At 33.5% G+C, this 17155-nt stretch overlaps 1 protein-coding gene across 9 annotated transcripts in view; it reads right to left on the bottom strand.

The window, feature by feature from the left end:
* Window positions 1-17155, bottom strand: part of LOC149557071 (tRNA/rRNA methyltransferase (SpoU) family protein) — a 332528-nt gene that overhangs the window by 269094 nt on the left and 46279 nt on the right. For all 9 annotated transcript variants that reach the window (XR_016364835.1, XR_016364836.1, XM_089831747.1 and 6 more), the window contains one exon: window positions 8653-8734. Coding sequence is in view for 7 of the 9 variants with exons in the window: in XM_089831747.1 (XP_089687873.1) it covers window positions 8653-8734 (82 nt within the window). In the remaining 2 variants the exon portion in view is untranslated. The remainder of the gene's footprint in view (window positions 1-8652; window positions 8735-17155) is intronic.

Raw genomic sequence — 17155 nt, 5'->3', positions numbered from 1 at the left:
TTGGTCAAGTCAGCACATTCTAATTTTCAAGGAACTTTGAAGATCTGTTCAATCTCTTCAGGATCAAGGCTAATGATAACCTTGCCGTCAACGTCTTTAATATTCCTTGTCTTTGGAGTGAAGCGTCGAGCACATCCGTAGACAAAATCAGGTTCTATGGCCACCATGGGAAATGTAAAAACCAAATGGATGTTGCTTCTTTTAATACATTTCATCTCATGTGTAGCTGGAGCTTATTTCCTTTGTAGAAAATCAGCTACATCTACGTGACCAATCTTGGTGTCTAGCATGTTATCAAGAATAGACGTAACTGAAGAAGGAACTGCATGTGCCAATTCTTTTTCATATTTGTATTTCATCTTGCCCTTGGATTTGGAAGGCGAGGGCATTTCTTGTGCTCGTACTACAACACAAAAATCCCAAAACACAAATACATCATCAGAAGGAATCTCCATGCAAGTGAAATCCGGAGCAGCAATTAAGATTCGAAAAGGAAAGACTTCCGAAGAGAAAGCATATGCATACGCAACAAAATGAAAAGTGAAATGGAATGAACGGAATGTGGTATGAAATGAAATGAAAGTGTGGATATGGAAAATGAAATGAAATGGAATGGAATGAAAATGTGCGAAGGTGAAACGCATGGGAATGCGTGCAAAGTGAAAGTTGCTGATTTCAAAAGTGATTTAAAGTTTTCAAAGCTTTATTTAATGAACCATGTGTATATGTAAATGCAATATGTAATGGAAAGTGGAAAATGAAATGAGATGTAAGTGCAAATGAAAGGTACACTTTACGTGTATATGCGGATGCAAATGAAGGGTAACATGTAAAATATGTTATGAGGTGGAAATATGTATAGAAATATGTATTTATTCATGTAAGTGCGAATGCATATATGAAGATGGAAATGAAACAATGGAGGTGAGATAATGAATTATATAGTCACTTTTGGAGGAAGAAGTCAAAGTACACGGAAAGTGAAAATGACATCTTTTTGTCTTTTCAAAATATGACTTTTGATCAAAATCGGACCTTTTGGATGCAATTACACGTATGGCATTTCGTCTAATAGTGTCGTGCGAATGGAAGCGAAAAATGTGATTACATGCGTGTGCGGATAGCGAATGAAGTGAAAAACATGTAATCGCATTTGTCGGATGAGATGTGAGATGTAATGACATGGAAATGGAATGTGAAAAATGATAATGCTTTTGCATGTAATGAAGTAAAGAGAAGTTTTTGGGATAAAACTTACAATTTCTCCAAATGGAGAAAAACTGGCAAACAAACACACAAAACCAAAACAAAAGAAAAAACATACATTTGAAAACAACTCAAAACATGCCAAGATACAATGCATTCCAAAGATGAAATTCAAATTTGGAACATGGGGAAGAACCAAAGACATCAAAATGAAGAAGAATTTCATATTTAAAGGAAAATGCACATTCTAAGGCAAAGATTTTTACAAATGGCATACATTCAACGATTTCATGCATAAAATCAGCAAGGATAAGCATGAATTAAAATGCAAGAAAGAAGAGGTCCACTTACATGAAAAATATGTGTCAAAAATGAAGGAAAAGATTCTCTTTGTTTGAAATCTTCTTCTAAAATGGTGAGAACTTTTCAAATCTTCAAAATTCGAATTATGAAGGGCAGCAAACAAGGAGATCAGTTAGCAAAATGCCAAAACGTGCCCTAGATTAGCTCCTCCTTGCAACGTTTTAAAGATTGCATGTTCTTGGGACATTTTTGCCAAAACAAGCAAAAAAGTGATCTTCCAAGTAAAACGTTTTGATGATTTAACACCAAAATAATGATCCTCAAGCAATGTAATCACCTAATAAGGTAAAAACGACTTGATTCCATACAAAAACGTGATCAAACTTGGCAGATTTATGGAGTTTTATGCAAACTTGTGCCCTAGATTGGGAGTGTCAAACACGTTTTTGGGTGCAATAAATTGATTTTTGATGAGGGCAAAATGATCACCTCTCCAAAACGTTTTGAATGCAACTGATTTCATCCAAATCCATGGAGAAAATCAAAAGTTATGATCAAAATAGGAGGTTTTTGGAGCAAGAACATGTTTTCTTCACATAATAGGACATTTTTATGTTCATTACATATTTTAAAACATGTTTGAAGACAAAATAGGACCTTTTAGAGTCCATTGCATGATTTAAAATATGTCTTGAGATATAATCTCACTTTTTGAGACTCATTGCATATTTTAAAATGTGTAAGGCTCTAAAATCTCACTTTTTGTAGTCACTTGCATATTTTAAAATTTCTCACCTTTTTGATGCACAAGCATAAAAACTCAAACTTTTCATGTCATTGCATCAAAAAGGTCCACTTTTACAAGCATTTGATGTAATAAAATGAAAAAAGTCCTCAAAATGAGTTTTTATATGCATTAGCATGAAAAGTTTCCACTTTTCATAGTTTTTTTACATGCATATGCACATAAAATATCCATTTTAAGGCTATTTTGTTATGTATTTCACTTATTTTTATATAAATGTCAACAATTTGGGTCAAAAATAATATTTATGCATCATATTAATCAATATAATTCATAAACATTAAGTTAAAGTGACATTTATATAAGTATTTGATTTAAAAATCAAAAATTTAAAAAGTAACTATATAGTTCTATAGTCACTTTAAGTGAAAAATTAAAAAGTAACTCAACTTAAAATTATAACATGAAGTGCACTATAGTCATTTTAAGTTATAAATTTAAATGAAAAGTAACTTCAAAACATAACAAAAAGTGAGTAAATGTTATATTTTTGAAAAAGTGAATGTCAAAATGAAAATATAACATCATTTTTTTAAATTTGTGTTGTTGCACCTAAAATGTCCACTTTTGAGGCACTAAAATGACCATATCTCCTGACTGACAACTCCGATTGACCTCTAGGTTAGACCAAATCGAAGGAGAAATTGAAGGGCATGACATGAGCAAATCCAAAAGACCAAAAACAAGCAAACAAAAACTCAAAATCAAAGAACGGATTGTGAAGGGTTCAAAAATCAAGCAAAGGCTTGACAGAAAGCAAAACAAAAACGACTTGACGAAGGCCTTCAATAAAACAATTTGATATTCAAATTGAAATGGATCAATCGATCAACATTAAGCAATTGGAAATCAAATTCAAGCTTAGAGAAACACGAAACTAGCTTGAAAAAGTTTCATGCTGTTACCAACATTTTGTGGTGACAAAATATAGGACAACACAAATGAAGTAAAATAAGAATTGTTTCATTGTCTTTCTATATTTTCTTTCTCCTCCCCCCATTCCTCTAATATTCTTTTTCTACCTAGATATAGACATGGATTGATAGGAAAGGATGTCTATTGGATAAAGAGACATCTTCCAACAACCATCATATTTTAACTAAATGCCATATTTTCAATACGTGTCTTAAGTCCCACTTTTTACATCATATTGTTTATAACATTATTGATTACTAATGTTGATTATTCCTAATTGCATGTCGTTGTAAACTAGACAAGTCAATACATTAATTGATCCTTATTGATTCTTCAACCTACAACCTACTCATTGCTACTATAGATAATAATATTTTGTCCCTCATGTAAAAGAGGAAACCACATAATTACAATATATTCCATAATATCATTTGGTTTGATCTACCTCCTTTCAATCACTCCATGTTTATTATTAATGTGTCTCCTTGACTTCTACTAAAAACTAAGCCAAGTCAACAACAAAAGGCAATCCTCCAAGTGGAATCAATATCACATACATAGAACAAAGGTCTTATTTTTATCTTCCAAATTTATATGGCCCTTGCAATGTCTATGCACAACAATATGTCATGATGGCCTTTACTTCTAGGTTTGACAGAATCCCAATTGTTGGCACATATCTCATAGTACTAACCCTGTCTATTTTCAATGGAAAACCATAGAAATGTTCATATGATAGGATCTGACATGTTATCAATGACTCAATGTTATGCAACTAGCTCTAGCTCATATAGTAGAGAAAATATACAAACTTATGTCAGTTGAAACTCTCAGCAACCTTTGGTGAATATTAACCTCTCAACAAATATCATTTCTTTTTCATATTCAAGTTGATTTACTATCTTGCCCAAGAGAGTCTATTTGACTCAAAATACCAATACAACCTTCTCTTGTCCAATGTTTTTTCTTTCCTCCGATGGGATGACGTGACTCCTAGTCAACCATTTCCATCTTTGTGGTTCCTTCCATGTAGGAGAATAATAAACCTTTCAATGATATTGTTTTATCAATTCCCTTGAATCTTCTCTTCTTGACTAAGTTTGGCTATTTGACCCTATGTCAACAATATATCCTTGCATCGATGTTGAGTAGAATCTAATGATCTTCTTGGTGGCAGATTTATGTTTGCAAATTGTTAGTCACAAGCTATATCTGATTATAAAAATTTATTTTCCTTCTCCCATATCCTATGCTTACTCTACATGGAAAATCTCTTTTCTTTGGTAGTCTAATCTAAATGGAAGGATATTTCTTCTACTTTTCTATATGTCGATGTTCCAACTTGCTCAACTAGCCCACAAAAATATATGATTCAACCTTCTCCCAGATAGAGATATCCTTTTATGAGACATATTATGATCGATTTGTCTTCAGCCAATACATAACTTATTGCAAGTCTTAGTTTCAATTTTTTTTTTCCCATAACTAATAATGTGTAACCCTCCAAACTCAAGAGTTTCCATTCTCAAATTTTCTCAAAGATAATGCTCCCATGATACTCTCTTAGTTGTTAAGAACCTTAGGAAATCAATAGCAAAATTGCAATGTTCTTCAAGTTGGCAAGAACTTCGCTCTGATAACACCTGTAATGTCCACTTTCCGAACCTTAATTAATTTAATATATAACTCATCTGAGTTTGCAATATTCTTCAAGTTGGCAGGAACTTGGCTCTGATAACACTTGTAGTGTCCCTTTTCCAAACCTTAATTAATTTAGTATATAACCCATCTAAGTTTCGTGATCCCCATCCTATTTTTTTATACCTCTCATTTTCTCTTGTGATTTATAATGTAAATCTTTCTGTTTCTAGAGTCGTGCCTTTAGGGATAAGGTATTATAATATTTTATTAATAATAGGTTTATATTAATATTATTGTTAAAAGATTAATTAATCAACAAATCTTATTTATTTATTTTATTCTATATTTCATATTATGATTAATATTATATATTATAATATTATGTATTTATTATTTATTAAATATTACATTTATATTTGAAATCACTAATATTATTATATATGAAAATATTATGTATTTAAATAATATTATTTATTTATATTATGATTGTATCATTTATTCATTTTTATATTTTATCGTTATTATTGTATATTATGATTGTATATTTTATTCAATTGTTGTTTGTATTTCAAATTGGGGCCTCAAAACAAGGGACACGACAATCTTCTATTCTCTTTCACTAATATTCATTTTAATTGAATTATAGCCGTATTTAGAAAACTACTCATTTTAAGCTTATGTTTCAATTTTTATAGATCATCAATTCAATTTGGTAACTTAAATTATAGATTCTACAAACTATGCATTTCTAACCATTAATTTGTATTCTCTTTCACAAATATTCATTTTAGATTGACCTTGGTGGTGTTTAGCCAACTACTCATGTTAAGCTTTACTGGAATAATATCTTCGTAATATCTTTGCATTTTATTATTTAATGGTCAATATTGTAAATCTTGTAAATATTAGAAACTTTCTAATTCTATGATTGTTCCATAATAGAAGTTGTCTTTATACAACTATAAGTAAACATTTGTTCATGCATTAAATTCATTCAAATTTTACAAATTACTCTCATAATATGGTATCAAAGCAATATTAAAACAAATTCAAAAAAATTCATGATTTCTTTTTAAAATTATGTCTTGAATTTTTTGAAAATCTTTTTCGTAGGTCCTAGGTTTTGCGAAACTCATTTTTTGCAAAGGTGGAGAATTTTTCCTTTGAAATTTTATGGCTCGCAGCCAGATAGATGGATTTTTTTCTAGACAACAATTCCAAATTTGTATTCTTCTTCATGTATAAGGAATGTTAGGAATAACAATCCACATAACACAACTAAGAGGGGATTGACCACGAACTAGCATTGATCACAAAAAGAAGCCAAACCATCAAGGAGTCTCTGTAAACTGTCGGGAGAAGAGGCCAAGAGAACAACATCATCTACAAAAAGGAGAATGGAGATCAAAACCTGATGCAAATAACACCCATCACCAAGTTGCGAGGAGTTTACATGGAAATCCTCGAGCTCGTCTATTTACAACCCGAATAGTGTGGGAGAGAGAGGGCAACCCTGCTTCACCCCAATGGTGCTCTAAATCGGAACAAAAAAAACCCTCCAGAGTCCTAAGTCTACCAATCACCTTCTCGTATAGTCTCATAATAGCAGTCAACAACATATCTAATATCCCAATCTCGCTAAGTCTCTGAAATAAGGCCATCCTAGGAATAGAATCAAAAGCCTTATGGAAGTCCAAAAAACAGCAGCAGACTTTCTCAGAGCGGTGCCTAACCTACTCAATAATAGCTCGCAGCGTGAAGACATGATCCATAGTCTGATAGTTCGCCTGAAAACCGTCCTGGCCTTTAGCTCTACATCCTCTCCTGTCAAGCTCTCTAGATAGCATGGTGTTTAGAGCAGTGGCATAAAGTTTAGCAAAAGTATGCCCAATCATGATAGCCATGTAGTTACCTAGATCAGAAGCAGGCCCAAACTTATGAATAGGATAAATCACATGTCGCGACTAGGACTCAAGAAACCCAATACAAACCACTCTTAGCCTCTTGAAGATCTAGACCATTTATATTGCCCTTGAACAAAATTTAGCAGATTCAAAAGCACAATAATATCTTTAATCTTCCAAAAAAACTACATTGCTTTCCAAGGCTGCTTCTGTAGATGACTGAGTTTCGCCCACATGATTAGAAATGATTTCGTCCCTATTTAGGGACACAAAATCCACAAGATTACAAAGAGAGATCTGGTTTTTATCCTGGATAGAGACTCTCCTTTGCCATCTCAAATCAATAAGATTCTGCACTAAATACTTCACCTCCACCACCTAGGTTACCGATTCAGATGCGGATCCAGAAGCGGGTGCACAAGATTTTATTTATTTTTTAGGATGTGCTGTATATATATATATATATATATATATATATAAAATTCGCTCATCTTTTCTATCTATACAGTTATACTATGGTAAAATTCAACTCGAAATTTGATAGGTTAGGTGGTGCTAGGTTAGCGGGGTTTGAAACAACTGGGAAACTAGATAGGATGGCACACCATACTACTAATCAGCTTCTAACAATTAATTCAGGTTTAGTCAGCATGAGCCTTTCCCAACCCTCAGTGTAATAACATTCCAGATTTCAATGCCAAGAACATAAGATGTTTCCTTAAAAATATCGCAAGTTCCAATAAATAAGAAAGCGCAGAAAGACATTTAACAAGACAGATTTTTAATTTCCAATTCAGAAAATGTGGTGAAAACTGCCGAGTTTGAAAAGGAATACGATTCATGCCAATATATTATTACCTACCCACTTTCCATAAGGATGAGCTAACAAGAAGGCAATTAAAAAGAAAGGGGGCTTGAACTTGAGCACGAAGGAAACACCTGAATAATCCATATTCAGTAGTAACATGTAATCCTATCTAGGGAAATGTATATACAGTTATACTACGTATAATGTGCTCATCTTTTCTGTCAGAGATTATTCCAAATGCATGCTAGCAATCTTACATTGCCAGCATCTGGACACATTCGCACCGGCATCTGCCTCCAGCAGAATCCACCTCAGCCTCCAGCGCTGACAGGGTCGAATCGGTATCCTAGTCCACTGCCAAGCCAGTATCTAGACTCATGGCTGCTCCATTTTCCTTTGTGCCATATTGTGTCACACTGAAAAATGCATCTTCAATGTACACATCTGAAACCTGTATCTTACTATCATTTCATGTTCTCACATTTCCCTGGAGCTTCTTGTTGCCCTTAGAATATCCTTTTCTCATCTTCACATGACCACGAAATTGCATCTAGAATGTGGGATGATTTCATTTCACCTAATATTTAAGGGATCAATTCAATAGCAAGCTAACTATTATATAATGAGTGAAAATTTGAAAATCTCCAAACACTAATCAAATTCGAAAACCAGATCTACATTGTATTTATTAAAATTAAAGACATTGGGTTGTGTTAGAATTAGCCTTAGAGACAATATACTGCTAATTATGGAAAATAATCAAATATTAGAAAAGGTAATAGCATTTTCCAGCAAAACAACCAGAAACAGAAAGAAGCAGCCCTAAAAGCATGATAATATGCTTAATCTCAAAAAAAATGGTGCTAAGGAAATAATAACTGATCTTTGATATTACAGCAATTATAAAACTCTACACATTCAACAAAATTATTGAAATTTCAACACTATCAGCCAACAAATATATCCTAATGTTATCAATTACACATCCCTGCACTTTCAAAGACAGCATAGGGCTTTTCAAGTTTTCAATATAAAACAATAAAACCATTTGTGTATGTTCCAAAGCATACCTGATAGAATGGGAACTTGAATATTGATGAATGAACTTGGCTGCAGATTTGCCAATCTCTGAAGAATAGATACCTTTCAGACCTAAATAAGCAGCGTGTCCAGAATACAATCAGAACTCCAAAAGGATACAAATAATCATCTTATGTGCAAAAGAGTAATAAACAGGATACAGCATTTCATACATTATCGCTGCTCTGGCAGCAGTTGCAATGATGATAAAGGTAATTCATTCTCCTTTACTGTAAATGGAAATTTCAATTAGTTGAAGAAGACATTTCCAAACTACAATAATCCCATTAACCTAACAATTAGTCTCAAGTGACCAAAATGCAATCATTCTGTAACATTAGATTTCAAGCCTAATGCAAAGGTAAGACTTGCACTGTCATGGAATCAACACCACTTTCTGAGGTAAGAGACACAAAACTAGTCACCCTGTTCCATAGACAATATGATTAAAGAAATGACTCACTCAAGAGCTAGCTTCCAAATTGATTTTGTGGTTATAGTTTCAAGAAGCGTTAACAATTGGGCGAGAGTCAACACAAAAGTTTTCAGATGGTCGTATGACTGTATCATCTATGGGATAAGACCTAAGTTACCAATGCACACCCTAAAGATTTGTATGTGAAGGCGGATGCACTGGGAGGCAGAGGCGTGGTGGATGCTGGCAGGAAGAGCATCCTGCCAGCATCCACCACACCAATGCACGCATTATGTTTATTTCCTTGCTTTCCTTTGACAAGGTGTAAATACAAAAAATGTATCTGGTCCTAGTTCCTGTGACTAATGTTTCACAATTGGATTATGACATTCTGCATTTGCATTGGACATTTGACAGGCTTCAAAAACAGCTTGAAGTGATTAATACACGACATAAGAAGTAATGACCATTTTCAGTTTCATATGGAGGAAACATGCACAGCTGCAACTAAAGGAATACATGTTTAAGTTACCAGCATAACTTATAGCCACACTTGTTTTACAAACAACCTTAAAGCGAACAAGCTAAGAGCAAATGGCCTTTGCTCCCATATCTATGAATTGAGCTAATATTGCTTTCATTAATATGGTTTGACATGCTCATAATATTCTGATTACAGATAACAAAGTTTATCCATATTCATTGTACAGAAAGAAGGATTGACTTTTCTATGTGATTCTGGCTTGAAGAAATTGTGAAAAAAAATCAGCCACTGAAAGCATATATATGGTGAACTTAAGGTAGAATTGGGATATATATATATAATGTATTTTTTTTTAAATATATAAATAAACGCATCCAAACCCCCCCCCCCTCCCCTAAAAAAAAAAAAAATCCACGCACCCACATCCACACTCTAATCACCAACTTAGGATAAGACCAAACAGCCATTGCATACTCTTCCCAGTCTGAAGAAGCTAGCACTGCATTTTGATAGTATCCTCTCAATAGCTGTTATTCTTGCGCTTAATATTCCTGTCCTACACATTAAAACAGGGAAGACTCTCCTGATACAGAATCCTCCATCTCCGAGCTAATCTTAGGTGTCATTTCATCGGCCAGTGTTATTTTGAAGGTTTTCTTAACAAATGGTGTACACAAAAGATCCTCCATCAAAGGCCTTCTTGAATAACTCCTTGTCAAAGACAATAGAGGTACAACATGGCTTCTATTGAAATTAAAAACAATGTATCTACACAGTTACAATATATAGACTCCTTCGGAAATTTCTAGGGACATCTAAATGGCATCGGAACCAGAGATCTCGTGGGTTTTGCTTGCTCTGTCCATCCCAACTTCACTACCTGATGTTGGTGAAAGTTGAGAAAGGAACCATCCAGTAATTTTATATCTTATTTTAGCTTGGTCTGTAGAAACCTGCTACCTAACTCTACTTTCAAATTAAAATCACCACTTTTAAAATTTCATCTCCTAACTACCTCTTGACTGTGATTTCCAGAAAGTAATTTTTTCAGTTACAATGGAACTGATTGCCATTCCTTTATTCCCTGAACTTTCCAAATAAAGTCTTCAATATTTCTATGGGTATCATCAAAACCAACTAAGGCTGCAAAAACCATAACCTCGGTGACATTTAGCTTATCTTTCAAATTATATGTTCCAAAATCCTCGTCTAGAAATCAATTTTTAGATTAGTCCTCCAAATCATTTTTTTTAGTGTCATTTCCTTGGCATAGCTCATACTCACAACTTTGGACAGCCCATCGGTTAAAAGGAATTTCATTATCTGTTCTACTATTTTCGGATTTATAAAATGAATTTTCTTCCATGTCTAAATGCATAGCCACATCTGCTATTACATCATCATAGGAAGATTCATTTTCTTCCATGGAAATATCTTGAAGCTCCAACATGTTCTCTCCCTAAGTAAAACCATCTCATGAAATTGTTAATCGATAAAAATCAACAGATAAGAGGCCTGAATAGCGCTTCCCTATAACCATAGTTGAGTTCATCTCCCAAACATTTGTGATATTTTGTTGGTACCAAGCTGTGGGATTTCTATCTTCTTCAACACTAGTCCAAACTTCTTTGGCAGACTCATCTTCCTTACTGTCCCCACAATTGTCGTTAGGTTTCCAAGTCTTTTGGCATGTGAAACAAATCTGCTCCAACTAAAGCCCTTCCCCCGTACATGGCCACTTCTTCCCTATCCAAGGGTGAGTAATGCCAAAACAACCCACAAAATCCCTTTGAAAATCAAGCAAAAACATGAAGGAAAACCATTCAAGAAAACATGATTCAATCCCTCCCAAGCATACCCAACATACATACAAGAATTCCAATGAAAACCACAATAACATAAGCATGAACCAAGCATGAACAACATGAGCAACATGAACACAATGAACAAAAGAGATGAAGAACTCCTACCTCCAAAATATGGTTATGATAAAATGAACAAGTTGAGAAGAGTTTTTCCTTCCTTTCCTTCAATCTTCAAACTTTTCTCTAAAACTAGAGATTGGGTAACAACCAAAACCTTCTCAAAAATGCCTCTAAATAAGATCAAAACTCAACTACCTCTAAATTGCAATAACTTCCCCCACTAGCATAACATTCTAGAGGCTTCTAACTCAACTAAACCTAAGGTTAACCTCTAAGTGGAGTTAAGGTCATTCAGCCCATGGTAACAACATTCAATTTTTGCACTAAAGCAAAAATAGACTTTTTGAGTGACCACAAAAGTCAACAAAAGAGGCTAAGGGGGTGGAAAATGCTCCCAACCCATACTCATACCCCTTGGGTACTTAGATTTCATGTTTTAAGGCCTTTACGATTAATTAGGGACTTAACAAATGCTAGGAAAATTTAGGATTTTCTAACAACCTTCTAAAATGCAGATTACTCACTAATCAAGATTAGGGTAATCAACCTCAATTACTCATTGATTAGCAAAAAGGTCACTAGCCTAATCCGACTTATATCATAAGGTCACTCGGTTAACCCTAACTATCATGCTAGAATGCATATACAATTTACGAGTGTCAAGTGACACTATAACAACACTATTACAAAACATTAACATTTACTGACTACAGAATGATACATTCATTCAAACCACAACACAAATAAAATATGAACAACGGGGTTAGCATCTTTCATCAGATTTAACCCTGGTTTCCACAATTGGTACATAGGGTTCAGTTTCATTTCTCTACTAGATTCCTTGACTAATAAATATCCTGCACACTTATTGCACACATCAGTAGCTCAAGAAAATCACACACATATATATATATATATTCAAAACTTATCTGGATGGTTACAGAAATCAAAACATGAATCTTTCATATAATTTACTGTTTAATTCATTTCTACTCATATTCAATCATCAACAAACACATAATCAATATAACATAACTTATTCCTTAATTCAGATTAAGCACTAGTACAATCATTGTTAGGCATACATATACCTAAACATCATAACATCACCAATAGGGCATATGGTACCATCTAAATTGCATATAACTTAATCATCGTGGTATCAAAATCGACATCCTCATTATCAGGTGAAAACACTTTGTACCATCATTAGTAAAAATTAATGTTTTGAACAGTTGAGGTGATGAAGTAGTTCTTGAATCACTAATTATCTAAAACATTAATGAATCATCTAATCTTAGTTTATTTAGGACATTCACAACATAACACGTTACTTCATTTCCAATCCAATCTCCTATAATGGTTCTAACAGAGGATTTGCACTTGATAAGTACATGCGAGGAGGGACCTTACAAAATCAAACCTTGAAAATGGGACGCAAAACAATGGAAATAGTTCACATGCCTCAAAAACTTAACGCAACGCAGCCTGTCCAAACTAACCACGGCTTCTAGAAGTATGATGGCAGCCCTTATAGGATGATTACAAGTGTGAAAACCGTTGGGTGGATATTTTTCAACCGACAGTTTTGGGTAAAAATTCAATCGTAAAATAGGATAACTAGCCACAACGTGTGAGACAGAGTCTCTCCTACCTTAAAGGGAAGGCTCCCCCTTCTCGCCATTCCTTGGATCAACTCAAAGTAAGCAAGAAGTCGAGAGATCTTAAACAGGGTGTTACTAATATCCTTTCTTCTTAACTTTCAAGAAAGGATCCACTTACTCGTAGAACGAATAATGGGCAAGGTAAATCTCTAACTACACTTCTATCAAGGGCTGGAAACAGTGACACCGATAAATCTTCACTAACTCAAAGGCTAGCTAAAACATACCGGTTTGGCTCTAAATTCGGTCGTACTTCTATATGGTAAAAGTTTTACAATTAGGGCACAAAGACTCCTAAAAGTAAGAACAATCTAACTATTTTGCGAATTAAGATGAAAATACAAGCCACAGACAAAGCTTCTAGCTATGGATTTTCACAATTGTTCCGAATCAAAGCTTGGGCTTCAATTGTTTCTTAACTCTCTATGCTCTTTTATTGAACACACAATAATAACATGAATCAAGACAATAGGCACAAATTATAGTCAAAGCTTTTAATTTGTTCTATCACAATTGCTTCCAGTCAAAGCTTCGAATCCAATTGCTTCTTTTATTCACTTTTCTCCCAAATTCGTACTACATAATCAAAGTTATGCTAGCACAAATGTGGCAAAGCTTTCTTGCATACAAAAAAAGATAATTTTTACAATGAGGGGGCACTCCTTTATATAGGCACAGGAGTTGAGAAAAAGGTGGAGGAAAAAGTGGGAGTAACTCAACAAACTTTGACCTAGTCTAACTAGAAGAGAAAATATAGGGTTACATGCAACTGCACGTGCAACTCACATTTCATCTTTTACATACACATGTAACTCGCATTACATGTAATTACACTTTTTCATGTAATGCATCTTCTCTAACTACAAACATGAAAGAAGAAGAAAGAAGACCGAAGAGAAAAGAACAATTCTGAAAGGCCTTGTACTTGACGATGAAATCCTAGATGATAACAGGATTGGGAGTTCTTGTACCTTGTACTGCTGCATTCACGTTGATAACCATAGTGTTGCGTCTTTTGACAACCTCTAGCTCTCTTTGATGAATTGTCCATTATCATGTGGAAACTTGATGTGATCCATCTTTTCTCGCTCAAGTTGTCATGAATTCTCCTTTGTAAATCAGCACAAACTGGAGTCTTTGACACTTTGAAAACCTTCTTGACAATGTTCGAATGTACACACGAAACAACTTTCCATCAGCACCTTTAACTCCCTTTTCTTTTTTCTTTTTTTCTTTTTTTTTGAAGTAAAGTGCTTGATGCATGGGAATGCGTATAAATAGAGATTGCCAATTTTCAAAAAGTGACCTGGGCTTTCAAGATGTCACTGCACGGAAAATGGATTACATGTAAATGCAACATGTAACGAAAGGTGGAGGGTGAAATGAGATGCAAGTGTAAGTGAAAGATACGCTTTACATGCATATGTGGATGAAGGCTAAGATAGAAAGCATGGAAAGATACGGAAACATGTATTTGCTCATGGAGGTGTGAATGTATATGGAGAGAAAATGACATCTTTTTTACTTTTCAAAAAGTGACTTTTAGTCAAAATTGGACCTTCTAGATGCAATTACACGTAAGACATTTCGTATAATCGTGTCGTGCGAATTAAAGCGAAAAATGAGATGGATGAAAACGGAAGTGGAAAATGAGATTACATGCATGCATGAATGGCAAATGAGGTGAAAAACATATAATCACATTTGTCGGATGAGATGTGAGGTGTAATGACATGGAAATGGAATGTGAAAAATGATAACTCTTTCGCATGTAATGAAGGAAAAACAAGTTTTTGGGAAAAAACTTGCAACTTCTCCAAATGGAGAAAAACCGAAAACAAAAACACAAAACCAAAACAAAAGAAAAACAACATAACTTTGAAAACAACTCAAAAGCTGCAAAGATGCAATGCACTCCAAAGATGAAATTCGAATTTGGAACTTGGGGAAGAACCAAAAACATCAAAATGAAGGAGAAATTCATATTTTAAAGAAAAAATGCACATTCTAAGGCAAAGATTCTTACAAATGGCATCCATTCAATGATTTCATGCATAAAATCAACAAAGATAAGCATGGATTAAAATGCATGAAAGAAGAGGTCCACTTACATGAAGATTAAGTGCCAAAAATGAAGGAGAAAGAGCTAAAATAGCAAATTTTATAGTCTTAAGACCAATTCTCCCTTAAATCCGGATTTTCAAACAACCTTTTGACTTTTTCCGCACTTGCATGTAATGGACAGTCAATGGTCGGATTTGACATGAAAGTGCCAAATAAATGGTCTCCAAAAACAATATCATGCATTTAAAACTCAAAAACAATCCCTTTTGATCAAATGTATGGGTTGAAAATGCAATTTTTTGAGTTTTTTGAACAAAAACATGACTTTTTTATTCAAAAATCTGGGCCGTTTTTGCAAAAACGTGGCCAAAAACTGCATGTTTTTGAGTCATTTTTGACTTGTGAATGCAAAAACGACTTCCCCAAATGGATATACATGGATCCAAATGTAAAAAATTTGCTTTAAAACACATAAAAATGGATTAAAACTCCAATTTTCTGGGCATTCTAAGCAAAAACGTGTTTCTCCAAGCAAAAACGATTTGGTGCTTTAACACGAAAATAATGATCACAATGTAATGGAATCCGCAAATAAGGTCAAAACGATTTGATTCCAAGCAAAAACATGTTCCAAATTTGAAGATTTATGGAGTTTTTCGCAAAATCGTGCCCTAGCTTGAGAGTTTTGAATACATTTTTGGGTGCAATAAACTGATTTTTGATGAGGGCAAAATGATCACCTCTCCAAAACGTTTTGAATGCAACTGATTTCATCCAAATACATGGAGAAAATTAAAAGTTATGATCAAAATAGGAGGTTTTTGGAGCAAGAACATGTTTTCTTCACATAATAGGACATTTTTATGTTCATTACATATTTTAAAACATGTAATAAGACAAAATCGGACCTTTTAGAGTCCAATGCATGTTTTAAAAAATGTCTTTGATCATAATCTCACTTTTTGAAGCCTATTACATATTTTAAAATGTGCGAGTCTCCAAAATCTCACTTTTTGGAGTCATTTACATATTTTATAAACATATCTCACCTTTTTGATGCACAAGCATAAAAACTCAACTTTTCATGTCATTGCATCAAAAAGGTCCACTTTTACAAGCATTTGATGTAATGGTATTAAAAAGGTCTTCAAAATGAGTTTTTATATGCATTAGCATGAAAAGTTTCCACTTTTCATAGTTTTTTACATGCATATGCACATAAAATGTCCACTTTTAGGCTTTTAAGTTATGCATTTCACTTATTTTTATAAAAATGTCAACAATATGGGTCAAAAATAACATTTATGCATCATATTAATCAATATAATACATAAACATTATATTAAAGTGACATTTATATAAGTATTTGATTTAAAAATCAAAAATTTAAAAAGTAACTATATAGTTTTATAGTCACTTTAAGTGAAAAATTAAAAAGTTAACTCAACTTAAAATTATAATATAAAGTGCACTATAGTCACTTTAAGTTATAAATTTAATTGAAAAGTAATTTCAAAACATAACAAAAAGTGAGTAAAATGTTATATTTTCAAAAAGTGAATGTCAAAATGAAAATATAACATTATTTTTTTAATTCGTGCTGTTGCACCTAAAATGTCCATTTTTGAGGCACTAAAATAACTATATCTCTTGAATGACAACTCCGATTGACCTCTAGGTTAGACCGAATCGAAGGGGAAAACGAAAGGCATGACATGAGCAAAACCAAAAGACTAAAAACAAACAAACACAAACTCAAAAACAAAAAAGGACTTTGAAGGCTTCAAAAATAAAGCAAAGGCTTGACAAAAAGCAAAACAAAAAAGACTTGACGAAAGCCTTCAATAAAAAGATTCATTGTATCAATTGGTAACGATTGGTTGATCACTACTAACCAATTAAATAATGAAATAAACTCAGAGAAATGCGAAATTAATTTGA

Source organism: Cupressus sempervirens, chromosome 5 (genome assembly GCF_028749045.1).
Source record: "Cupressus sempervirens isolate cs-2001-9-10 chromosome 5, ASM2874904v1, whole genome shotgun sequence".
In the NCBI taxonomy this organism is placed as follows: Eukaryota; Viridiplantae; Streptophyta; class Pinopsida; order Cupressales; family Cupressaceae; genus Cupressus; species Cupressus sempervirens.
The sequence above is the reverse complement of the archived record's forward strand: the minus strand, read 5'-3'. Positions and strand labels throughout refer to the sequence as shown.